Here is a 26,783-nt window from a genome sequence, read left to right on the forward strand (position 1 = left end):
GGGGTGCATGTGCCCCAACCTGTGTGTGCTGGTGGCTACTGGGGTTCCAGTTTCTCGCTTAAGACCACGCGTGAGCTATCAGGAGCGCCTCCAGAGCTTGGAGTTGCGCTTCCCTGGCATGAGACCTTGGGTGAGTTCTCAACGTCTCCATCCCTGGGATGCCTCAGACCCTGGCATCTCATGGGCTGCGTGGAGACCAGAGCCTGTGGGAGCTTGAGCTCTGCACATGCTGAGAGCTGAACGTGAGGCCACCTCCTGCGGTGGCTGCTGCCATTCCCTGCCCTCTGCCTGTCACAGGTGGACGGTCTCACGGTGATGTGCCCATGTGCTGGGGCCCCTCTTATACCTTGTGGGCGTCTCATGAGGTGCAAGGCGTCTGTGTGGCTTTTCCTCAGGAACCTACTTTCTTCCTTCCAGAGAACTATTGTCAAGTGATGCGATGAAAGAATATAACAGAGCTCGAGTCTACCTGGACGAAAACTACAAATCCCAGGAGCACTTCACGGTGAGTCCCTCCCGCTGCCTGGTGCAGGGGTCAGACAGGCTGGCCTTGGCGGAAGCCAGCCCTTCGCCTGTGTAAATGGAGAGGGGTCGGGGTGCTCCCCGCCTGAAGCCTCGCTCATGCCTCCCTGCCTGGGACTCCCGCAGCCTGCTTGGTGGTCTGCTCGTGGTCTGAGCCCGTGGCTGGCCTGGCAGGGAAGGTGGCCCAGCACGCACAGGGTCTTGGGGCTCCAGACCAAGCCCAAGCGGGAGTTGGGGAGTGATAGGCGGGGAGAGGCCCAGGGCCTCAGCGTGCGTGAAAATAAGAGGGAGTCCGGGGCTCTGGGCGTGTAGATGAGAGGTTGGACAGCAGCCGGTATTGCTTCAAGAGCCACCGTCGCCAGCCCTGCTCCCATGCTGGGTCCGTCCCTTCCTGAGCCCTGAGTGTGCAGGGCTGGGGCGGCGTCCTGCCTCGGAGAGAGGCTGTTCCTCAGGGTAAGCACGGGGGAGTGGGACAGAGCCTTCCACAGGGCTGGGAAAGACCTGTCCCTCCTCTGCGGTCCTCTGTCAGGTGGACACATGAGAGGGTGGCCCCGGTGGACGTGGCAGCCTCAGAGATACAGGCACCAGGTGTCTGGGAAGGTGCAGGAAGCTCCTCAGAGGAGGGGAAACTCTGCAGGTTGTGAATAACTTGCTGTTGGTTCAGAGACCCACATCTTAAATCCCGTCTTTATGCCCTGGGTGCCCCGGCCTGGGTCCGTCTCCCCCGTCTCTGGGGAGGCCCTGGGTCCCCCGTTCTGGGTCCATCTCCCCCGTCTCTGGGGAGGCCCTGGGTGCCCTGGCCTGGGTCCATCTCCCCATCTCTGGGGAGGCCCTGGGTCCCCCGTTCTGGGTCCATCTCCCCCGTCTCTGGGGAGGCCCTGGGTGCCCCGGACTGGGTCCATCTCCCCTGTCTCTGGGGAGGCCCTGGGTCCCCCGTTCTGGGTCCATCTCCCCTGTCTCTGGGGAGGCCCTGGGTCCCCTGGCCTGCATCCTTCTCCCCCATCTCTGGGGAAGCCCTGGGTGCCCCCGGCCTGGGTCCATCTCCCCCGTCTCTGGGGAGGCCCTGCATCCTTCTCCTCCATCTCTGGCCTTCTGTCCCCAGCATCAGCGCCCACTAGCCGTCATCCTGCCATCGCGTGACAGGCCCTTGTTAATCTGCCCTCTCCCAGGTGGGCCCCCGTAGGCCGCAGTGCTGAGGGTTTCGCTCTCCAGTGCCCCCCTGCCCTGCGGGTGGGACTCTCATTGCTCTTTGGGTTCAAGGGCCATCTCACTTGTTTGGGCATCTAGTGCCAGTTAATCAATGTCCTTGTCCCTGAGATGGTCACGCAGCTGCCATGCATGGTCCCCACCAGTAGTGGAGTCTGTACAATCCCGGGAATCCCCCGTTCGGTCTCCGACCCTCACCCTATCAAGCAGCTGCTCATGCACAAGCGGCCTCTTCTCATGCTCTGTGGGGCACATGCGGGCCGCAGGGCCCCCACTCACACCAGAGTCAAGACCCTCACCCCTGTGCTCAGGATGTAGCTCCTCCTATCAGCCCTCCTCCCTCTCCCCCTTGGTCCCTCCTCCCTACCGGCTTCTTTCTCTCAGCTCTGCCATCCTTTCCATGACCCAGCGTCCTGTGTTTCCCAAGTAGGGGCTTATTCAGATGAAAAAGAAAAATACCACTGGGTGAGCAGCAAATTAGACGTTGCAGAAGAAAAGAGAAGGTGACTGAACTTGAAGACAGCCACAAAATTAAAGTGAAATGGAGACAAGGACTGAAAAGTGAATAGAAATCACCATGAAATACCAGGTGTCCTAACATGTGTGGCTGCAGCCCCAGGAGGAGCAGGAAAAGGAGGCAGACAGGGCGATGCTTACAGATGTCATGGCTCAGATTTCTTCACCAGTCCATGAAACTTACAAAAAGATCCAAATACTGCAACAAGCTTCAAGCCGAATAAACATACCAACTCAGGCCAAGGTCCGATTGCTGAAAGCACGTTACATGAAGGCCTTTCCTTGCCACCTGTCATCCTTGGAAGAGTGGGGCTCTGCTCCCCACCTCTGCGTGCTGCCCAGCCGTGGGAGCCTCATCTTTGCCAGTCGCCAGCTACCTCTTCCTCATGGGGACCGCCACTCAGCTCTTTCCAGCTTCCTTCAAATATAAAGACACAGGTATTTTAAAAGTGAAGGGACAGAGGAGGATGTACCTTGCAAAACAGTTGTTAGAAGAAAGTAGGAGTGGCTGTCTGCATGTCAGGGTGCCCTCAGAACGAGCGTGTTGTCGAGGCTGAGAGCGGTCATTTCACGATGATCAGGGGTCAGCTTTTTGGGAGGACATAGCGGTCGTGAATGTGCGCCCCTAATATCAGAGCTCACTTAGATGCGAAACCGACAGGGCTGGATGGAGACAGACAGGAGGCTCTGCACCACAGGAGGACCCCACAGTCCCCTCCTGCTGGCTGATGTGCAGGTGGGCGGAGGAGCAGTGCCCGCCACCCGCACCCTTGGCGTCTGAGGCTCTCCAGCCAGACCAGTGGTGGACGCAGCCACAGACAGGAGGCACCCGCGTGCTGGGCCCTGGCCGGAGCAGGCCTCTCCGTCTGTCCGAGCCTGGCTGGGATACCTGAGAGCGAGGCACACGTGGGCTGACGGAGGGGCAGCCATCATGCTGTGGTTCTGTTTCCACCAAAACGTCTTTCCACAGGAGGGCGAAAGCCTCAGCAAAACCTTCTTCAGGCCCCCGAGGGCTGCGGCTGCCTCCACACCCGGCTTTCAGGGTTTTCCAGGTGGGTCCGGAGCGGCCTGTGCTTAAGGGTTCAGGTCCACCCGAGACTCTGCCTGGCGTGCGTATCTGGGCATCTGCACCTGGCTGCCGGGCACAGGCCGTGCCAGCCCTGTACGAGCTGTGGGGTTGTTCTGCCTTCTTTCCAGGGGTCCTCCCTGGCCCTGGGTGGTTCCAGCAAAACAGTCGCCAGGGCACATGAGTCTGGTTCCAGAAAGACCTTGCCCCCGCCTCTGTGAGATGGAAAGGATACAAACGCATTCTCTTACCAAAAAGAATTAAATTAGAAGTAAATAAAAAAGATATATGGAAAAGTCTCAAATATTTGGAAATTAACTTGTTTGTTAATAATCTCAAGTCAAAGAGAATGTCACCAAAGAAATTACAAAGTATTGTAAATTATGTGAAAAGCTAGAACCTTCAAAATCTGTGAGATGCCAAAATAGTCTGCACCCACTGCAGATCCTGCGGCAGCCTTCAGTGAGGGGAGCACGGCCGCACCTGTCAAAGGAAAGGTGCCTCTCGGGAGGAAGCACAGGGGCTGGGCCGGGCCCCTCCCCTGAAGAAGCCAGTGTTTACTTGGTGCCTCAAAGTGCTTGACAGGGATGTGGGCCCGGCCGCCCGTTCTTCAGCACACACGCTTCCCAGTTAGGTCTCTGAGATGTCTGAAACCAGGGTGCGGGGCACCAGGGCGGCTGAACAGGCCACCCAGAGGCAGCCGTGCTGGGTCTGAGGCCCCGAGGCTGTTCTTCCAGTCACCCTCACGACGAGGGTTTCTAGAAAATGGGACCGGATAAGTCTTGGGAGTGAGAGTGGGTCTCAGGCCTGCTCTCGGGGAACTGGGGCCTTGCGGGAGCTCACGTGCCTCTGCCGCCGCCCTTCAGCTCAGTGGGCTCCAGCCCCGGCTTCCCTCTCTGGGCACGGACCTGATCTCTCCCACAGCCACGGCCCTGAGTGAGGCTTTAGGCCAGGTGGATGGTGGAGGGCAGCCTTGCCTGGCAGGTGGGAGGGTCCGGGATGCCCCAGATGCCCAGTTAGGAGCTCATGCCAAGCTGGCGCCAGGCGGGCCTGTCATCCCTGTCTTTTCACTGAGACTGGGCCGGCGGACCCTGGAACGCTGCCCCCCCGGGCCACCACTGGCTGCCTCAGTGGCCTGGTCTTTGCTGGGGGCCCTCGGGGTGTCTGTGCGGCGGGGCCCGACTTCCCCGGGGTTCTGCGCAGAACTGGGCAGCAGTGGCCAGCCAGACAATCACCCTCCTGCCCCAGCCGGGTGCCCTCTGGCTGTCAGAGGGAGGAAAATTTAATTTTTACAAGATTGATGGTATTGGAGCAATATTTTTAGCTGAGTCTGGTTCAAATAATAGGCCATTAATTGAAAAAGGAAATTGAAATGAATTTATCTTGTACATAAATGCTGTCACAAGTATTAATAGGGATCAGAAAATAGTGGCCTGTTCCCAGAAGGCGATTGAACCTGAAGCTGCGCCTGGCGCGTGAGCCTGTGGGGGGGACGTGGCTGAGGGGCTTCAAGCGACCTGCAGGTGCCCATTGCCACCAGGAGATGGCGCCCACGCAGCGCCTGAGAGTTTCCTATAGGAGATGATCAGAAGGCAACTCTTAATGCTTGAAAAATGAGGATATTAGGCCGGGCGCGGTGGCTCACGCCGGTAATCCCAGCACTTTGGGAGGCTGAGGCTGGGATGGACATGCACCGACTCTGCCAGGCGAGGTGGGCCTGGCTCAGGGCAGAGGGCCCCAAGAGGTGCCCAGGCTGAGCCCCGAGCTCTGCGCCCGCATGGAAGATGGAAAAGTGGTGAGAGCCAGGCCGGAAGACACCTGAGTGCCAGGCGGTCCGTGTGCCTCATCCCTGAAGTGCCTTTGTCAGAGCCCTTGCTCCTGGGTTCAGCCTGGTGTCCCTACCCCTGGGAACACATGTCCACCCACAGCACTGGAGACAGGGCTTGGAGGAAGCCCCCCCATGGAGGTCTCGGTACCATGTTGGTACCCAGAGAAATTTCTTAGCCACCGCGGTGCATCCTCCCACACGGGCCTCGACACTGAAGAAGTGCCTGGGCGAGGCTTTCCAGGGCTGCCAAGTGTCTATTGATCCAAAGCTCCAACAGCACAGAAATCCCGTGTCTTGTCTGCCAGGCACGCAGGGAGCTCCAAGAACACATCACTCAGCGCCCGGAGAGCCGACGTCGGCCAGAGGACGCAGGGTAATGGCTTTCCTGAACTCCAGCTTCCAAGAGGGTTATGTGAGGAAGAGGTTGCAAATCTATTTTCGCTTAACCTCACCTGCGTCTGGTTTCACCACAGGAGTGGAGCCGTGCAGCGGGAAGGGTGGGGGGCCTGTCACTGGGCTTTGCTGCTGATTTGGCCTACCTGGGAAGCCCAGAGGATGTATTTATTTTAGTGACTTGAGGCTTGCGCGGGGCCTGGTAGGAGCCAAGGCCACCCCATCCTCCCAGCTCGGCTTGGTGACTTAGCATCCATGGCTCTGGCTCACTTGTCACCCACCCCTCCCAGAGAGGCTGTGTGGGGCTGCAGGTGCCTGAGTGTAGGTCCCAGCCTGTGTCCTGGGCTCTAGTCCCATTGAAGCCTTGCGGCTGGCTGGGCATGGGTCCCACGCAGACTGGTGGGGCCTGGAGGGCCAGGTGTGGGCACCTGCAGCAGGTTCTTCAAGGCCTCCCAGCACTGACTGGGAGCTTCAGTAGCTTTCCTGCTGGGAGCTGGGAGCACTGCTGGGGCCCATGCCCAGGACTGTCCTGACCGGACTGAAAGCCCTGGCTTCTAGAGGGAAGGTGGCAGTGGGGACAGGGTGCGAGAGGAAAGACCCTCTCTCCTCTTCATCCACCCACCTGGAGGAACTCCTAGAGGGAAGGTGGTGTGAGAAGGAAAGCCCCGCTCTCCTCTTCATCCACCCACCCAGAAGAAGTTTGAAGAAACCATGCCTTTAAAATGGCTTAAAGTTGGAGCAGAACGGTTTATCTGCTGATACAATTAAGATAGCTTCGGAAGAGGGCTGAGAAGGTGTGGCCTGGCGGACACACTGCCTCCAGGGACACCCCTGCCCCCGCCAGCTGTGCCTGCTCAGAGAGTGCCTGCTCCTCGGAGGGTCCCCTCTGCTTGGGAAGGTACCTGCTGCACAGGACCCCAGCTGGAGTCAAGGAGTCAGCAGAAGAGGGGGTTGGAGGAGCGGCTGGGGACAGGAGGTGGCTGTGCGGGCCACCCCACCTCGCCTCTTGCCTGAGCCCTTCTGTGACCACATAGGCAGACAGAAGGAGGGGTTGGAGGTGCAGCCAGCCAGCTGGGCCAGGTGAGCCGGTCCTGGAGAGTGCCAAGCAGGGTTGCCTCGGGCTCCTGAGATGAGCTTTCACATGCAGCAGCTGGAGACAAGTTTAGAGGGGCCCAGGGCGGTGCAGACCCTTGCCCTTCCACAGCTGCTCGGGTGGCCCGGAGGCATGCGCACCCTTCGCTATGCAGCAGGGGCTCCACGGGCCTGGGCACTCAGCCCAGATGGTGCATGTGGGGAACTGTGGGACCCCATGTGCCAGGAGTCTCTGGGCAGACAGCAGCGACAGGGCTGTGTGGGGACTTGGGCAGGCCTGAGCCTGGGGTCCAATGACCTAGTTGGGTCTGGGGCAGCAACAAGCCGAGGCGTTGAGCGAGAGAGAGTGAAGTCCGAGCTCCTTGTGGAGGAGGCCTCCGTGGGGAGTGGCCCCAGAGGCAGGAGGCTGCCTCAGCCAGGATGGCCCCGTGCACTTGCTAAGCCGCGCCACCCGCTCACTCAAGGCTCTTGGGCTCGGAGCAGAACTTTGAGCCTGCAAGGCCTGCTGAGCAGGGTGGCCACAGCACCTGGCCGCTGGTCACCAACCAGGGCTTACCCCTCTCCCACCCCCTAGCGCTGCCTTTGCACCTCAGAGGGCAGGTCTCTGCTGGCACCATGAGTGACCTGCAAGCACCGCCATGGTGGACTCTGCTCGTGCCTTGGTGACTTCTAGGCTTTTCCAGGGGCCCAGGCCTCCTGCGGAGCAGGGTCTGCCTCCCCCGCGACTGGGTCTGTGGAGAGTGAAGTGGGGCACAGATGCCCTTTGCAAGTGCTGTGCACGGCAGCTCACAGCCCCCACCCCCAGCTCTGGAGTCTGTAAGAGGCAGGCTCTCGGCATGGCCCCCAGGCAGTGGCCCTGGTGCTCTTGGGGTGGGGGCCCCAGTACCCAGCGGTGGCCCAGGAATGGGGGGCCCGCTGCTTCCTGGGAGAGGCCCTTCTGCTTTCCCTCCTCCTCCTCCGTGAGCTCCCCCTTCCACTCTCGTTCTCCTAAATAAGACTTTAGGGGGAATTTATGGAAAATTGATGGAGTTTACGGATGTTCTTTGATCCAGAGAAGGGGAAGGAAAGGCAAACGCGTTTATGATGAGAAAACTCATCTGCCTTAGGGCTCCAGCCCTGCCCTGGGGCTCACTGCCTCTTCACCTGCCTGGGGGAGACAGGCCTGATGAAGTGAGAGGGGGTGAGATTGGTTTTCTGAGGGCACCGGGCCCTTCGTGCTCCACTAAATCACGGGCTGTCTGCTCAGCAGGCAGGTAATGACCTGCTCCCCGGCCCCAGCACCTGCAGCCCCGTGGGACGCGATGATGTGCGGCTGGGGCTGCAGTGAAGGTGAAACTGTCGTATCGATCTTTTTAGCACTAAAATATGAGCCACTTTACTCCGCTCCCCGCTGCTGTGATGTGAAAAATAATAACTGGGATCCAAATTAAAAATATTGATCTCTGGAAGGTGTCGAAAGTAAATAAACACCTTCCGAAGTTTTCGGGTCAGCCGAGAAATGGTATTCAGCAATAAATGTGTCAGAGTCCAGGGTTCTTGATCTGTTTTTTCTTTGAATTGATTTTTCATTATTTACTTCCTAAAAGTGTTGGAATTTGGTCCTCCACTGTTAAATCCCAGTGTTTGGGCAGATTATTTCTTTGGGGCTTATGAGGTGCTCCTAATCCACTCCCTTATTGATTGATTGATTTTTGACTCAATAAGCCTGCTTTATTTAGGACTTTCCGTCATAATTTTTTGTACATTTAGGCTTGACTTTTTTATTTCCTTCTAACAGCTGAGCTGACATTGGGCCATCAAACGGGTGGGAAAACAAGTGCCACGAGGTTAATTTCGTGGCTGGCTCCGTGCGTTCTAAGGAGACAAGGGTGTTTCCTGGCTGCAGGCCGGGCCTTGGGATGCAGCCTTGACGCGCGTTGATCTGTTTACACACAGGGCTGAGTCTGCTGGCCCCCCCGGAGTGCTCATGGGCACCCGGGTGTCTGCAAGCTGCCCGCAGCTGGGTAGTCTCTGGGCACGGATGCTCTAGGGCCCCTGGGCTCCAGGGAGGCTGGGTTGTATGTCTCTTGAGAAGCTCTCCTTTCGGAAGGCCACCAAGACCACCGAGACTGCTGAGACCGCCAAAGCCACCAAGACTGCCAAGACTGCCAAGACCACCAACGCAGCCGGCTGCTCCCGGTGGCTCCATGTGCCCGTCAGGAGAGTGGAAGGCACGGGGCCTGGGGCAGTTCAAAAAGACAGGTGCCGCCAGCATCTGCACTTCCTCGTGGGTGCTCAACAGGCTGCCTGGGAAGCTCCTCCTGCCGTCACCTGGAGTCAGCTGCCGTCCACAACGGAAGCTGCCAGCCACCGAGGTTGCCGACCTGGGCCCTGGGGATGAGCAGCCCAGGAGCCGAAGATGCCCAGGCGGGTCCCCAGCTCTGCAGGTGCCACTCCCCACGCCAGTGTTCTCCACGCTTCCGGGGAGACCTGGCTGTGCCCCTGTAGGTGTCAGGCAGACTCAGAGGCACAGGGGTTCAGATTGAGGCCTGGGGCTGAGGAAGCAGGAAGTCCTGTCAGGAGCTGGAGCACTGAGAAAGGCACCTTGCCAAGAGCAGCCTTGGAAGCATCCAGAACTGGAAAGATGGAGAGCTGCCATCGGCCCGTAGCTCTGGGGCTAGTCCTGGCCATCTAGCCATGGGACCGTGGGCAGAGGGTTCCCTCCCTGCCTCTGGGTGAGGCGGGAGTGGTGAGCAGTGCTGGCCATGAGGTCCATGTGGGGCGCGCCCACGGACGCGGGTCTGGAGACGCTGCTGTCTAAGCTGAGGCTTTTGAAGGATGACCGTGCCCAGGTTATCCACTGTTCCTTCTCGGCGAGCAGCTCCCGTGGGATGGCAGTCCATTCACTCAACATGCCCTGGTCCAGCTGCCGCACATCCGTGGGTATTCTGTGCTGAGTGCCATGTGGCTGATGCACACCCACCGTCCCCTGCGGAGGAGACCTCTGCACGCAGGCCCACAGCGAGGGCCGGATCGGGAGAACAACCCACTTGGCAGGCGGCAACCTTGCCTGGCACTCACCAGGGCCTCCTCCCCAGCACTGTCCCCAGTCAGGTCTGCACTTCTTCATGGCAGCCTGCCCTTGGAGGTGGAGCATGGAGAAGTCCAGTGCCTCATCACACAGCCAGATGCGCACAGCAGGATCCAGTGCTGTCAGCTGGGCTCCAGAAACCTGAGGACATGCAGCCTGCAGCTCCTGACACATGACATGTGACATACAACACATGACACGCAGCATACTCCCTGTGACACGGCACATGACACGTGACACAACACATTCTCACACTCTGCCGACGCGTGACCCACGGCACGTTCCCGCACTCTGCCGACGCGTGGCCCACGGCACGTTCCCGCACTCTGCCGACGCGTGGCCCACGGCACCTTCCCGCACTCTGCCGACGCGTGGCCCACGGCACCTTCCCGCACTCTGCCGACGCGTGGCCCACGGCACGTTCCCGCACTCTGCCGACGCGTGGCCCACGGCACGTTCCCGCACTCTGCCGACGCGTGGCCCACGGCACGTTCCCGCACTCTGCCGACGCGTGGCCCACGGCACGTTCCCGCACTCTGCCGACGCGTGGCCCACGGCACGTTCCCGCACTCTGCCGACGCGTGGCCCACGGCACGTTCCCGCACTCTGCCGACGCGTGGCCCACGGCACGTTCCCGCACTCTGCCGACGCGTGGCCCACGGCACGTTCCCGCACTCTGCCGACGCGTGGCCCACGGCACGTTCCCGCGCTCCGCCGACGTGTGCCAATGCGTGACACACAGCACGTTATAATGATGTAAATACTGATTATTGATTTAAGTGAACATATTGAGAGGGTGGGGGTGAGAGATGGAGTATGTGTGTGATATTGAGTGAAGGGGAAAGATAGTATAAAGTAGTTAAATCCTCTTCTTCCACCATGGAAAAATTGAAAAGCCAATGTTGAAAACTGGAGAATCAAGAAGTGGCAATATAAGCTTTAGAGGTATGGAGATAAATACCAAAAGAAAACAATTAAAAGGAAATAATTGCGTCTGGGAACTAGAAGACTGAAGTGGACAGGAGCTACTGTTTTCATAGTATGCCTTGCAGAACTCGTGTGTGTGTGTGTGTGTGTGTGTGTGTGTTACTAGCTTTTAAAAAACAAAATTCAAAGAAACTTCTTAGGAGGAAGAGACTCCTTCTGTTGATGGTGACATCAAACAAGACCTGCAGGAGGAGGTGGCACAGACAAGAAGGTGGTGTGTTGGTTTGCGATCTGGTGCAGTGAGGCACCTGTGTCAGCAACAGGTGGGAGTGGCTCTGGAGTCTGAGCAGAGGCTGCCTGGATGCCATTTGCAGTGAGAGAAGAGCCTAGAATCTTGACTGTCCTTTGAGTATCAGGTAAAGAAATTTGAATGTGATTAGGGGGTCATTGGGGACCATTACAGAGTTTAGGGAGAGAGGTGAGGCAGTCAGAACTGGGGGAAGATGGAGAAGGGACAAGTATGTTGTTTCAAATGTAGAGTCCTACATTTGTGTGATATCTACCCTTTAAATTCTTATTGAAGTAAATGCACAGAGAGGACCAGAAGTGGTGATCCATATTGGTGCACATTTATTTTTTTGACTCTGATTCCTTCTCTTTAAGCCCAAAACTAGGGCAGTGTCCCATACTGAGCACTGAAGAGAAGTAGGGTCAAACCCAGGAGGGAGGGAAACCAAATCCCTGCACCTTGGCCAAGATGAGGATGCCGGATGAAGCACAGCCAGTCCTGGAATGAAGCCTGCATCTCTCCCTGGCACAGTGCCCCCACCCACAATCCAGCCAGGTCTCTCTGTGTCCCCAGCTGCATGCTCCCACCTCTTCGTGCTATGGTTTCGAAAACGCAATCCAGCGCCACGTGTAAATTGTTTGATGCTTGAGATCAACTTTACTGAATTGCCTACATTGAAAGTAATGAGGACAATACCTCCTTCAGGAAGAAAAAATAGGCAAAATGAAGTGCTTTCATGAATAGAAGGGTCTTACTAACATAAAAATATTTTGCTTACGTCTTCAGAATCTCTTTATGTAGTTAGTGGCTTGTAAGCTGCCAACTTGTAAATGATGCAGTTGGAAATTGAAATGTAAATAACATTACCATTTATAATAGCATCAAAAATATGAAATATTTAGGAATAAATTAGGTCAAGATGTGTAAGACCTTTATACTGAGAACTATGATATGTTGCTCAGAGAAATTAAATAAGATCTAAATAAATGGAGAGATATACTATGTTCATGGATCAGAAGACTCAATATTGTTAAGATGTCATTTCTCCCCAAATTGATGTAAAGATTCAGTGCACTACTAATCAAAATCTGAGCAGACTTTTTTTTGGTAGAAATTAGGCTGGTTCTAAAATGTATATGTAAATATAAAGGAATTAGAATGGGCCAAAATAACTTTGAACATGAATAAAGATGGAGTCCTTATACTACCTGATTAAGACTTCTTATAAATCTCAATAATTAAATCAGTGTAGTATTGGCATAAAACCAGATAAACAGATTACAGAACATTATGGAGAGTCTAGAAAGTGGCCCACTATTGATCTTTGTCAGAGGTATCAGTGGACTTCAACAGTGAGTGAATGATCTTTTCAACAAAGGGTGCTGTAGCAATTAGAGGGCCGTTTGCAAAAAACTCACTTCAGTCGTTACTTGAAACCATATAAAAATTTAACTTGAACTGGATCATAGACCTAGCGTAAGAGCTAGAACTATACAACTTCCTCAAGATCACATAGGACTTCTTTCTTTAAATATGACACCAAAAGCAGAAACCACTATAAGACAAAACCAGTCGATTGGACCTATGAAGACGACCGCATCAAGTGCTAGTGAGGCTGTGGCAGCACCGGAGCCGTTGTGTTAGTGGTGGAAATGTAAAATCACAGAATCACGTGGGAAAACACGGAGGTCTTAAAAAAAAACGTTAAAAATACACACACCATATGACCCAGCCATTTCCCTCCTCAGTATTTACTTAAGAGAAATGAAAGCACATTCCACACTAAGACTGAATGTTCATAGCAGCTTTATTCAGAATAGCCAAAACCTGTCAACAGCCCAGATAGCCACAGCAGGTGAGTGGGAACAGGAGGGGACGGTCTGTGTACACCACGGTGCATCAATTGTCACAGTAATTATGGTGGGCAGAAGAATCCAGACCAAACCAAAAATGCATTCTATATGATTTCATATGTATCATATTCTTAAAAATGCAAACAAGTCTGTAATGACAGAACACAGATAGTGGTTTCCCAGGGAAGGGGTTGCAGTGGGGTCTGGAGGGATTCCAGTGAGCACTAAAGAGAAGCCAGGTCAAGCCCAGGAGGGGAGAACGGTAGATCCCCGCACCTTGGCCGAGGTGAGGATGCTGGATGGAAGGCAGCTGTCCCTTCCACACTGCCCACCCCACCCACGCTCCAGCCTGGCGGCTCTCCGCTCCCACCCCATCATGCTGTCGTTTAGCAAACACAATCCAGAGCCAAGTGTAAATTGTGTCAAGGGGCGAAGGGACCCAGGGAACCTTCTGGAGCGACGGGCATGTTAGTCTTCTAATTGTGGTGATGGTTTCACAGTGTAGATGTGTCAGGATTCATCCAGTTACACGTCACATGGGTGCGGTTCTGTCAGTGCCACTTACACGTATCTTAGCACTCTAGAAGGAAAATCTAGTCTTGTGGTGGATGGCTTGTGAGTGGTCAAACTGCAGATGATTTAATTGAAAAGGGAAGTACTTCCGTCAGCAGCTGGCCCCACGAGCGGACTGTGCACACCACTGTGTGTCTTACAACTAAGGAAACTCGGCACGCTGCAGGAAATAACGGCAGAGTGTGAGTAATTTTCCATTTTATATACACATATGCATATGTTATATAAAATTGAAAAGACTTTCTTCTTGCTAAATCTTATTTTATTTTGACGCAGGATGTCACTCTGTTGCCCAGGCTGGAGTGCAGTAGTGCAGTCGTGGCTTACTGCAGCCTTGAACTCCTGAGCTCAAGTGATCCTGTGGCCTCAGCCTCCCAAGTAGCTGAGGATATAGGTGTGCACCACCACGCCTGGCTAAAAATAAACTGTTTATAGAGACTGGGTATCACTGTGTTGCCCAGCCAGGTCTCCAACTCCTGGCCTCAAGTGATCCTCCTGCCTCAGCCTCTGAAAGTGCTGGGATTACAGGTGCAAACCACCGTGCCCTGCCAAAAAGACATTCTTTAGGTTAAGTAAGGCTTTATTGATTTTGAATGTAACATTATTCCCACTCAGTGAATGATTTTGGTCGATGTTCACCTGCACTTTCTCTGCACTCTGAGCCAGCAGGTGCCACTTCTGGCTGGGGTTGGTTTGCAGTGGAGTCTGCTTGTGGCAGCCGTCTACATGGCTTTGGGTCATTACGCTTTCCTTGCCTTTTGGGGAGGATCCCTGGTGCTCTGTGAGCTGATTCGCTCCCTGGGGGTGAAGTCATCTTGCTCCTCTTCTGAGCCGTGAGCTGGGCAGGGCCGCACTCACATCATTCCTCTCCCGCTCTCCCCGGGTGGGAAATCCGTAACAGGCTCTTTGGCAAAGGCTGGGCCAAGGTGCCTCGTGGACGGCCGATCCATCAGGCGGCCGACAGGCGTGATCGAGTGCCGTGTCACACGCAGCCTGGGAAACAAACACACTGCACGAAAGGTATTGGCGAACAAACTGAAAAATTGTAAAGCTCTTAAGGACTTTCATGCTTGTTAGCATTTTTTGACAGAAAATCACTGAAGCAGTGAACATAAAGAAATAGCCATGGTTGATTCACAGTTTAGCTTGTTGTTCTGTTCATTTGGCCTCAGGTGACGTTTCACTTCCGGAGCCCCATGAGCTGCTCCTCGCTCTGCCTGGCTTTCTTTCCTGTGCGAATTCTTGGGCCCCTCGGCTGTGCTCACCCAAGCACGGCGTCCCTGGAGATGGGTTTTTATGATTTTGAAGGAGACCGAAGGAAACTGAATGAACAAATATTTTCTCCAAAGCCCATCCAGGTTTGGCTTCAGATGCCGTGAGCCGCATGGACGTTTCTAGGCTTAATCCACAGAATGAATGTGAGCCTTTATGTCACAACCTGCCCAGGACCCTGCCGTGCGCCTGGAGGGCACCTGACCTGCTCTTGAGGCTTTGCTACCTGATGTCCCAAAGGGAACATCGTGTTTTTCAATCTGTTCCCGAGCAGATGGGTGTCTACAGAGACCTCCCCTGTTGCCCTGTGCATTTGTGTGATGAGTTGGGGTGTGGCACATCGGTGTGTGGGGGTGGCTGGGCCTCTGAGCGCGGTCTCTCACAGCCACGTCTGCTGGGGCCCACAGCTCCCTGTCAGCAGCAGCCCAGAGCTGAGCACAGAAGTGTGGATGATTTTCACGAGTGCACCTTGCCATTTGGCTTGGCACCTGTTAGAACTGCTATGTGCTCTTTGAAAACCACCCATCCTTCCATGACAGGCGCCATGTTTTCCTGGGAGAAAGTGGCTCCCGTCCTGGCCACACACCCCTGTCAGGGCAGCGTTTAGTGCATCCCACCCGCACGCATAGAGATGCATCCTGCTGTCTTAAGTATCGGAGTCCCCGATGCAGGAGCCCGTCAGGTGGTGGCCAGGGGCCAGTTTTGTTGAGCAGGCTCTGGCTGACTTTCCGTGAACCTCCGGTGCCCACTTGTGCAGTTGGCGGGCCCAGTGCAAGGTGGCGTCCTCCAGTGAGGCCGCCGGCGTCCTCTCCACGCTCTCCAGTGAGACCGCCGGCGTCCTCTCCACCCTCTCCGGGGAGACCGCCGGCGTCCTCTCCGCCCTCTCCGGGGAGACCGCCGGCGTCCTCTCCGCCCTCTCCGGGGAGACCGCCGGCGTCCTCTCCGCCCTCTCCGGGGAGACCGCCGGCATCCTCTCCGCCCTGGCCTCCTGATGGCTGCAGCTCAGCGTTCATTCCACACTGTGTTCACTCCCCACCTGGTTTCAGGTGTCTGGCGTGGAATCATTGCTTTTCTACTTAGTCATCCTCTTTTTTGAGTTTATGTCCATTAGATTTGCCCCCATTCAGGTCATGCTGTCTCTTTGTTTGCAACCTTAAACAGAGTCTGTTTGCATGAATGAGATGCAGATACCTCGTCAGAAGGAATTTGCATGTGGCCTGTCCCTTCTGTCTGTGGCCCTGTCTTCCAGCCAGTGCTGGTCAAGGGTCCTCCCCCGTCAGCAGGCTTGTTGGGGTGGCTCAGGTTTTCCCATTGCAGCTGAGGCGTTGAGCAGTCAGGGGCTGCCCCTGCCTGCCCAGAACTTTCCTGAAGTTGTGGCCCGGCAGCACCCCGCCTGTGCAGGGCAGGTCCCTCGAGGCCAAGCCCTGTTGTGCATGAGGGCACCCCCCAGACTGAAGGAAACGAAGCTGGAGCTGCAGAGACCATGCCCACCTGAGGTCTTCCCTCGCTTTCGCAGACACTCCTGTGTTTCCAAAGAAGGGGACAGACAGAGCACTTCACTTCCATCCCGAGAGTGTCTCCCAGACAGCGCACCCCACAGCGGCTACTGGCTGACCCGTGGCCTTGAGAACACAGGAAAGCCCCCTCTTAGAGTCACAGAAACGCCCTTCGTAGGAGTAAACGGATTCCGTGTTTTTCCCCTCGATTCTGTGTCGCTAATTGTTAATTATGACAAAGGAAAAGTGATATTAAGATTCGGGGTATTTGTTTCATTGTGTAATTTCTTCCTTGGTTCAAAGGGAAGAATGGACTGGGTGTGGTGCTTCACACCTATAATCCCAGCACTTTGGGAGGCTGAGGCAGGTGAATCGCTTGAGCTCAGGAGTTCAAGACCAGCCTGGCCAACGTGGCGAAACCCCATCTCTACTGAAAATACAAAAATTAGCCAGCTACAATGGCGTGCACCTGTAGTCGCAGCTACTTGGGAGGCTGAGGCTGGAGGGTCGCGTGAGCCTGGGAGGTGGAGGTAGCAGTAGCCAAGATCACACCACTGCACTGCAGCCTGGGCAACAGAGCAAGATCCTGTCTCAAAAAAAAAAGAGAAGAATGATATAACCACATTAGTCCTTTACCATGTTTGCCTTAAAACTGAGTCACTGTGTGCCTGGCCTTTACTCACCGCTTCCTCCCATGTCGTGACTGTTGTAATGCATCATTACTTCCTCACCATGATTCATCTAGGAACTTGGGGGAGTAATTCATAGTCAGGGATATTTATGTTTAAACCGACAGAAAGGGAGAGCCATTTGAACACATTATTCCGTGTTTTCACTAGTTTTAAATCTGATTTCTGCTGGCTGGGGGCAACTTGAGGAACTGTGAAGTTATCATAGGCAGTAGGGAGGTAACGGATAAGGGCCTTTCAAGCATGCAGTGAAGAGACACCAGCTGTACAGCTCCCTCCTCTATGGGAAAGGTGGAATTTAGACAGTTAAAATATTAAAGTATACATCACTGGGTTTGAGAACAGCCACAAAAAAACCCCTGTCAGATCACCCGAAACCGCTGGCTCCGTGGCGTACCCTCCCGAGGCTGCCGATTTTGCAGTGGGGCTCTTTTTCCTTCTGGAGTGCAGCAGCGTCTGGAATTGTCTGGGAAGGCCCTGAAGGATGGCCCACACCGAGCAGAAACATCTTTCAAACGGAAATTGTTACACTGTGCTCTTCATCTTGAAATTAATGTTTGGTTGTCAATTTTTATTGCTGACCTAATGGATGAAGTCCAGCAATTGCAGCTGTCCCCTTAAAGCGGCCCCCAGTGTATGTTGTGCAGACCTTCTCGGCAGGCTACCCACCCCCCTCGTCCGTAAGGGGACTGGGGTAGAGAAAGATATCTGTGCATTGAGAGCGCGTTGGAGATGACTTGAGTCATAATGTGTACTCAGTGTGCTGGGAATCACAGGAAGGTAAAGGTGGTTTTAAAAAAAGTTATTTTCATTAATTCCTCTCACCCCCAACCCCTTCCGCCACCTGGGACAAAAAAATGGCAGGGTCCTGCTGGATGCTGCTTTCCAAGCTGGGGCCAGACCCGCCAGTGTTGAGCAAGAGGGAGGTTTCATCTGAGGCTGGCTGAGTTTTATATATCTATTTATGAGATCCAATAATGTAATGATGTGCTTGTCTAATAAATGCTGCTGTACAAGCTCAGGACAGCAGACGTTTCCAGTATGACCCAGATTGTCTAAGCCGCAGCCCCTTTTGGTTGGAGCTCGGCTGTTTAATAAATGTCGGCTGTTCTTCCAACCATCCTAATTATTTAAAGGGGCTTCAAAAGAGAGAGAACAAATCAAATCAAGCCATTACTATTGAAGCTCGTTCTGGAGTTAAGTGTGTTTTTAAAACTGTGGGCCTTGTGCAGAGGCTCCTCCCAGTTTTCATCTATTATCACAATAATTGAGTTTGTAGCTGGAATTAAATTTATCAAATTGTGTTATCCTCTTTAGAAATTGGATAGGCATGCTGGCAGGGCGAGGCAGAAGTTAATCCGCTTTGCTGAAGCCTCCAGTGGCCCTGCACAGCGGGGCTGAGGAGGCCCAGACAGCTTCCTGTCACCCCGGACACGATGTAATTTCTCCTCAATCCCTTGTGCAAATAATGACATTTGAATCGAGCATTAACAGGCTTAATTACTTTAAAATTGTCATTTTAATTTACACTGATATAGTATTGATCATACAAGCAGAGATTAAGCTGTTCAGCGGAGCAGATGATGGGGAATTAAACATTAAAGGGTCCTCAGGGGGCCGCGTGCACTGCCCGGCGCGAGCCGTAAGAGGGATGATATTTCTCGGTAATGAACTGGCGGCATGCGGGGACATGAATCTTGGGCTCTTGGAAAAGGGGAAATAATGGGGTTTGGGAGGCATTTGCAGGTTATTCATTCGCCGCCATGCACCAATTCTCCAGTGATTCATCCGCCTCACCAACATTTATTTATCCAGCAAATTCCGGAGTTTTGACCTTTTTGCTAAGTACATTGAACATAAGTTGGAGTGGAGATTTTTCAAGTGTAACTTTTACAAGTATTTGTTATTTTTCCTTATTTCTAGGCAACATCAAACAAAGTTATTCAGTTTTTTGAGTGTACTCGAGTCTGCCGGCCTTGCAGGGTTGGTGTGGTGGTGAGGGACTGAGAGGCTCCTGCAGCCCAGCCCCACACTTGACTTTTGAAAATTCCAGCGGCAGATCCCAGGCTCAGGTGTCACTGATCCTTTCTTAGGTGAAATGACACGAGAGCCTCACATTCCTGCCATGGGCTGATGACCTCGGCCTCCTTTCAGTTGAGGCTTTCTGGTGGTGGTTACGGGGCAAAGTGACACCCTGTAACTTATCGATGCTGCTATGGAAAAAATACGGAAATGAAGCAGAACATGAGTTTTTCAGAAGCACATTTGACGGACTTCTTTTGGCGAAAATCAGAGCACTTCAAATCCCGTAACCTCAAACTGTTTCACTTTTCAGAGGTTATGTAATAAAAAGTTAAGTGATTGATTTTATAGTTCAGTAGGGAGTGATGAAATTCTTGATCACTATCCATAATGGCTTTATTTTAAACAGTGGGCTAGAGATTTAATTAAAGCATGATCAGGGAAATGAAAAAATGTTGATATTGCTCCTCAAGTTAAACATGAATTTGCACAGGGAGCATTAGAAGGGCTTATCATTCCTCCTGACATTTTTATTCTCTTCCGTAGGATTTAAAAGCTTGCGGCCCACTTCACCCCTCTCTGAATAGCTCAGGGGGCTTCAGCCCCTGTTGACTGTGCTCTGGGTTTGGTCCATTTCTGTGGCTTTCTTTAAAAACTGCCGAGCTCCGTCGCACAGCCACCACTGCTGGCGTTTATTGAGCGTGTACTGCTTGTGGGGCTTTGTTCTAAAACCTGGGGATCATTTCCCCACTTTATCATCGGGGTGCCGGAGACACAGAAAGGTTAAGAAACAGCTGGTGAGGCCGGGCGCGGTGGCTCACGCCTGTAATCCCAGCACTTTGGGAGGCCGAGGCGGTTGGATCACGAGGTCAGGCGATCGAGACCATCCTGCCAACATGGTGAAACCCCGTCTCTACTAAAAATACAAAAAATTAGCTGGGCGTGGTGGTGGGCGCCTATAGTTCCAGCTACTCGGTAGGCTGAGGCAGGAGAATGGCGTGAACCCAGGAGGCAAAGCTTGCAGTGAGCAGAGATCGCGCCACTGCACTCCAGCCTGGGAGACAGAGCGAGACTCCATCTCAAAATAAATAAACAAACAAACAAACACCCGGTGAGTAGCACCAGCTGGTGTGAAGCTGAGAAGTAGCCCTGTGAGCTCCAGGTGCCGCCCGGCCGGGCCCTCCCTGTGAGGCGGGTTCCCTGGTGCCCACTGTGGACTGCTCTGAGGGGCACGGTGCAGGCTGCCATTCTTAACCTCGAGGCTTTCTATGTAGCATGTCCTCACGGGACCACTGAACGAGAGGGAGCTGGGGGTGTGGTGGAGGAGTGGCAAGTGACAGGGCAGAAAAAGCTGCTCGAGGAGGCCCCGTGTTCTCCTGAGGGACCGTTGGCGACATTTCAGCCTGGCTCAGCCGTGTCCTTGAAAGTGATTCTGCTTCTCTTACATGCTTGCAGACGCCATTCATGTGTCCTTAGTCTGACAGTGACTTGGTCAAGCTTGGAGGATGTGGGGCCTGCCTGTGCGTGCCCCATGGGCAGAGAGGGCGGGCACGGTTCGTGCTGGACTCTGGACGTGCGGCTCCAAGTGAGATGTGGGTAGATGCCGTTGGGATTTCGGCGTGAGCGTGGACCTGGGTTTCTGGAAGGGCATTGTTCCCGTGTCCCTCTCCCCACTGTAGCCTTGCTGGGCCCCCAGGGAGCCAAGACCCGCTGGTGACTGCTCCCTCTCTCTCCTCAGGGTGCGGCCCTTCACAGCCCTTCTAGCCCTCTCAGGTCTTTCTTTTGTCCAAACTCTTATCTTCTCTTGGGTCCCCAGGGTCACTAACCTCTTCGCAGAAAATCCCTCTGCATCCACTGACCCCACACTCCCAGCCCCCATGCCCTCACTGCACACGTTCTCAGCCCCCGTGTCCTCAGCTTCCAATCCCTAAACCCCACGTCCTGAAACCCACACCCTCAGCCTCCACCCCCAAGACCCTACACCCTCTGACTGTGCACTCCCAGAACCCGCACCTGGCCCCACACCCCTTGACCCCACATCCCCTGACCCCATACCCCCTAACCCCACACCCCCTGACCCCACCCCTCCGACCCCACACCCCCGACCCCACACCCCCTGACCCCACATCCTCTGCGTACTCCCAGAACCCACACCTGATCCCACACCCCAGACCCTACATCCTCTGTGCACTCCCAGAACCCGTACCTGACCCCACCTCTCTGACCCCACACCCCCTGACCCTACATCCTCTGAGTGTGCACTCCCAGAACCCGCACCTGACCCCACACCCCCTGACACCACTGCATAGCCCCCATCTTCAGCCTATTCTCTTCTCTGCTGCAGTCCCCAGCCCCTGGCTGGCTTGCTTCTCAGCACAGCCCTGGCCCAGAAACAGGAGGACACTGTCAGCCCCTCCTTGCTGGGGGGAGAGTGGTTGGGGCATGCCTGTCCCCTGCCCCTCTGCTGCCCAAGCTAACTCTTCACCGTGCCTGCGCACATCCCCATGGCCTTCTGGGAGGTCCCAAGGGGGAGCCTGTCTTCTCCCCAGAGCACCCAGTCTCCCTTTGTGCCGGGTCACCCCTGTGAGCAAACAGGCGGGCATTTCCCTCTTAGGGAAGAAGCTTCCCTTAACCCCATATCTCCCCAGCTCCTTGTCCTATAGAAACTGATTTCTTGGCAGTGTCTTTCTTTCTTTCTTTTTTTTTTTTTTTTTTAAGGAAAATGATGGATATTCATGTGGTCAGGACAGCGGTGCCAAAGTGGAGAAAGTGCAAACGGCGGTGATGGCTTGACGGGCGTCACTTTTCCTTGGTCTTTGTCAGTCAGGTCTAATTTATAACACGGCCATTAGTGAGAGATAGCTTTCTTTGGATGTCTTTTCCCGTAAGGGTTGCTCATGGTTTGGCCTCAGTAAAGAGAAGAGAAGGTCTCTCTTTCACATTGTTGGAAGCGCCAGGTGGCCCACTCCCTCTGGCGTGAGGCATGGGCATGTGGGCATGCCTCCATCTGCCAGGAGTGTCCCTGTCTCTCCCTTCTGATTGGGACAGTGGGTCACACTGGTGGCCAGTCGGCAGCTGGGGCCCCTGGAGCCGTGGCCTCCCCTGGGCCCAAGGGAAGCACAGATGACTTAGGAGTGGAGAGTTCAAACGTGGGCTGCGGCGAGCCTTGTGCACTCCCTGCTTCGGACTCCGCCCTCCCTGCTCCGGACTCCGCCCTCCCTGCTTCCGACCCCGCCCTCCCTTCTTCTGACTCCACCCTCCTTGCTTCCGACTCCGCCCTCTCTACTTCGGTGTCTACCTCCTTGCTTTGGAAGGACACAACCTTCTTGGCTGGCACAGCCCCTCCTGCCATGCCTGTTGATCCCATCATCAGCCAAGGACATGTTGCGGCCGTATTCTGCGGCTCCTCCAGCATGGGAAAGTGCTGACAGGAAGCAGCACCAGCACCTCCTGGAATAGCCGTTGGCACACGAGCTTCCTGACATTGTTTCATGTGCCTTACATGTGCCACCCACGCAGGGATCAGAACAGCCCTATGAAGTGGGTACTGCTATTTGTCTTCCCCGTGTCACAGATAGAGATGTTGAGGCACAGAGAGGTTCAGGGACTAACTAGAAGAGGCTGATGTGGGATTTGAACTTGGTTCTGGCCTCAGAGCCTGCACTCTCAACCAGCCTGCTCTGCTCTCAGAAGGGGACAGTGCAGGAAAGACCAGCTTCAGCCAGGGTGACGGTGGGGGTGATGCTCACGGTGGACAGCATTGATTAGAGGTGACTGTTGTCCAATATTCAGCTAAACTGTAGGTTTTAAAGCTTGAGGACAGGTTTCGTTAGAGGTCAAAATTCAGTAGTTCCTTTCCCAAGGATGTAGGGAGAGAACTACGTTTTGTTAAGTGGCTCTTATTGAGCATTGTGATCTATACATGTTATTTGGTTTATTCCTTCACGTAGAAAGATTTGCATCGTAGCAGCCCCATTTTTCCTCTTTTTTTTTTTTTTCCTTTCTCTGTCAGCATTACGTTTTAGGTCATGCCCATATCGTTCAGCAGTTGAACAGGTAAAGTCACCTTATTTTTAAAAGGTGGAAAAGAGGCTTTAGTGATATTATATATTTGCCCAAATCACACAGCTAGAAACTGCAGAGATGCAAACTGAATTAATGAGCTACAGATAGGCTAGGAGAAAATATTAAAAGAAAACATGGAGAGACCAGACCCAGGTAGGAAGGGGAGTGGGGTGGGGCGTGGAAGGCGTGGGGTCCAACGCACATGTAACTGGAACCTAGAGGGAATGCAGAGGGGGAGCGGGAGTCGTTTTTGAAGAGATGAGAAATCACGTTTTTCCAGACTTAGGAAAGACCTTGTATTAGTCTGTTTTCACACTGCTGATAAAGACATACCCGAGACTGAGGAATTTACAAAAGAAAGAAGTTTAATATAGACTTACAGTTCCACGTGGCTGGTGAGGCTTCACAATCATGGCAGAAGGCAAGGAGGAGCAAGTCACATCTTATATGGATGGCAGCAGGCAAAGAGAGAGCTTGTGCAGGGAAACTCCTCTTTGTAAAACCATCAGATCTCATGAGACCCGCCCACCATCATGAGATCACCATGGGAAAGACCTGCCCCATGATCCCACTGCCTCCACAGGGTCCCTCCCATAACATGTGGGAGTTCAAGATGAGATTTGGGTGGGGGCGCAGCCAAACCATATTATTCCATCCCGGCCCCTCCCAGATCTCTTGTCCTCACATTTCAAAACCAATCGCCAACCCAAATATTGTTTCATAAAGTTAACAATACTTAAATGCTGATATGAAGTGAATAAATCTTATGTCACATGATAAAGGAAAAGGAAATAAAATGAAGATATTTTCTTAGTGCAAGTGTATACATGCACAAACATGTTTTTAGCAAAAGAAGGAGGAAATACTCATGACAATTACAGTCCTCATTTCTGCAGCTGGTCACATGGTCGTAGCTGGTATTGATGACTGCCTTCTTCTACTGTCCATTCTGTATTCCCTTTGCCTTCAGCATCACCTCAGCGGGTCGTGGTTTTTTTCCTGGTGGAATGTTCCAAACCTTCATTCCTGAGGGGTCTGGGTCACTTGTAGTCTTGCCTGGATTGGGCTGTTGTAGTTTCCCGTTGACCTTAATCACTGGGCATGGTAATACTAGGAGACGCCCTAATGGATCTCCTGTATTCCATGTATACTCTTCCTTAGCTTCGTTGTAGAGTAGTAGACTGATTTCACCTTGATAGACCAGGTCAGTCACCCCAACAGTGTAACTCCCTTCTTAGCCTGTTGACATAAAGGTAGGAGGAGCCCAGAGTATCCAGGTGACAATCTTAACTTCCAGTTCAGTGGGATTGCTATTTTGTCTTACGGTGGCAGCGTTCCTCCCTCTGGAACTAAGACCTCTAGGCCAGCAGAACGTAATGTTGCAGGAACAGGAAGCAAAACTTTTGCTGGTGGATCATTAGGGGTGATGGTGAGTGATGCCACTTCCACTTCCACCCCTTGATTCCCGGACCCGTGAATCCTGGCTATGGGAGAAACAGTATCATATATTGGACGCTGATTCAGAGCATCCACGGCCCTCTGGAGAACTTTGCCCCAGCCCTGCAAAGTATTGTCACCTAGTTGGTGTTGTAATTGTGACTTCAAAAGGCCATTCCACCATTGTCAACCCAGCTGCTTCAGGATGATGGGGAACATGGTAAGAGCAGTGAATTCCATGAGCATGAGCCCACTACCACACTTCTTTAGCCATAAAGTCAGTGCCTTGGTCAGAGGCAATGCTGTGTGGAATACCGTGATGGCGGACAAGGCATTCTGTGAGTGCGTGGGTGGTAGTCTTCACAGAAGCATTGCGTGCGGGACAGGCAAACCCATATCTAAAGTAAGTGTCTATTCAGTGAGGACAAACCTCTGCCCTTTCCGTGATGGAAGAGGTCCAATATAATCAACCTGCCACCAGGTAGCTGGCTGACCACTCCAAGGAATGGTGCCATATCGAGGACTCAGTGTTGGTCTCTGTTCCTGGCAAATTGGGCACTCAGTGGTGGCTGTAGCCAGATCAGCCTTGGTGAGTGGAAGCTCATGTTGCTGAGCCCATGGGTAACCTCCATCCCTGCCACCATGGCCACTTTATTCATGGGCCTATTGGACAATGACAGGGGTGGCTTGGGAAAGAGGCTGAATGGTGTCCACAGAAGGGGTCATCCTGTCCACTTGATTATTTAAATGCTCCTCTGCTGAGGTCACCCATTGGTGAGCACTCACATGGGATACAAATATCTTCACAATTTTTGACCACTCAGAGAGGTCTGTCCACATACCTCTTCCCCAGATGTCTTTGTCACCAATTTTCCAATCATGCTTCTTACACGTCCCTGACCATCCAGCCAAACCATTGGCTACGGCCCATGAATCAGTATATAATTGCACATCTGGCCATTTCTCCTTCCAAGCAGAGTGCACAGCCAGGTGCACTGCTTGAAGTTCTGCCCACTGGGAAGATTTCCCTTCACCACTGTCCTTCAGAAATGTCCTAGAAAGGGGCTGTTGTGCTACAGCTGTCCACTTTCAGGTGGTGCCTGCATATCATGCAGAACCATCTGTGAACGAGGCCCTAGTCTTCTCTTCCTCTGTCAACTGATCATAGGGAACTCCCCATGAGGCCGTCGGCGCAGGCTCTAGTCTTTTCTTCCTCTGTCAGCTGATCATAGGGAACTCCCCATGAGGCCGTCGGCGCAGGCTCTAGTCTTCTCTTCCTCTGTCAGCTGATCATAGGGAGCTTCCCATGAGGCCGTCGGCGCAGGCTCTAGTCTTCTCTTCCTCTGTCAGCTGATCATAGGGAACTCCCCATGAGGCCGTCGGCGCAGGCTCTAGTCTTCTCTTCCTCTGTCAACTGATCATAGGGAACTCCCCATGAGGCCGTCGGCGCGGGCTCCAGTCTTCTCTTCCTCTGTCAACTGATCATAGGGAACTCCCCATGAGGCCGTCGGCGCGGGCTCCAGTCTTCTCTTCCTCTGTCAACTGATCATAGGGAACTCCCCATGAGGCCGTCGGCGCGGGCTCCAGTCTTCTCTTCCTCTGTCAACTGATCATAGGGAACTCCCCATGAGGCCGTCGGCGCGGGCTCCAGTCTTCTCTTCCTCTGTCAACTGATCATAGGGAACTCCCCATGAGGCCGTCGGCGCGGGCTCCAGTCTTCTCTTCCTCTGTCAACTGATCATAGGGAACTCCCCATGAGGCCGTCGGCGCGGGCTCCAGTCTTCTCTTCCTCTGTCAACTGATCATAGGGAACTCCCCATGAGGCCGTCGGCGCGGGCTCCAGTCTTCTCTTCCTCTGTCAACTGATCATAGGGAACTCCCCATGAGGCCGTCGGCGCGGGCTCCAGTCTTCTCTTCCTCTGTCAACTGATCATAGGGAACTCCCCATGAGGCCGTCGGCGCGGGCTCCAGTCTTCTCTTCCTCTGTCAACTGATCATAGGGAACTCCCCATGAGGCCGTCGGCGCGGGCTCCAGTCTTCTCTTCCTCTGTCAACTGATCATAGGGAACTCCCCATGAGGCCGTCGGCGCGGGCTCTAGTCTTCTCTTCCTCTGTCAACTGATCATAGGGAACTCCCCATGAGGCCGTCGGCGCGGGCTCTAGTCTTCTCTTCCTCTGTCAACTGATCATAGGGAACTCCCCATGAGGCCGTCGGCGCGGGCTCTAGTCTTCTCTTCCTCTGTCAACTGATCATAGGGAACTCCCCATGAGGCCGTCGGCGCGGGCTCCAGTCTTCTCTTCCTCTGTCAACTGATCATAGGGAACTCCCCATGAGGCCGTCGGCGCGGGCTCTAGTCTTCTCTTCCTCTGTCAACTGATCATAGGGAACTCCCCATGAGGCCGTCGGCGGGGGCTCTAGTCTTCTCTTCCTCTGTCAACTGATCATAGGGAACTCCCCATGAGGCCG

The 26,783-nt window shown here is 53.9% G+C and overlaps 1 protein-coding gene and 1 non-coding gene across 3 annotated transcripts in view; one reads left to right on the top strand and one right to left on the bottom strand.

The window, feature by feature from the left end:
• The window catches only part of INPP5A (inositol polyphosphate-5-phosphatase A), a 245,590-nt gene that overhangs the window by 115,893 nt on the left and 102,914 nt on the right, over positions 1–26,783 (top strand). For both annotated transcript variants that reach the window (XM_063670417.1, XM_063670418.1), the window contains one exon: positions 418–505. In XM_063670417.1, the coding sequence (XP_063526487.1) occupies positions 418–505 (88 nt within the window). The remainder of the gene's footprint in view (positions 1–417; positions 506–26,783) is intronic.
• On the bottom strand, positions 22,818–22,886 carry LOC129026912 (small nucleolar RNA SNORD5). Its single transcript, XR_008498045.1, has one exon. It is a non-coding gene; the product is annotated as a small nucleolar RNA SNORD5 (small nucleolar RNA).

The sequence above is a fragment of the Pongo pygmaeus genome, chromosome 8 (genome assembly GCF_028885625.2).
Source record: "Pongo pygmaeus isolate AG05252 chromosome 8, NHGRI_mPonPyg2-v2.0_pri, whole genome shotgun sequence".
NCBI lineage: Eukaryota > Metazoa > Chordata > Mammalia > Primates > Hominidae > Pongo > Pongo pygmaeus.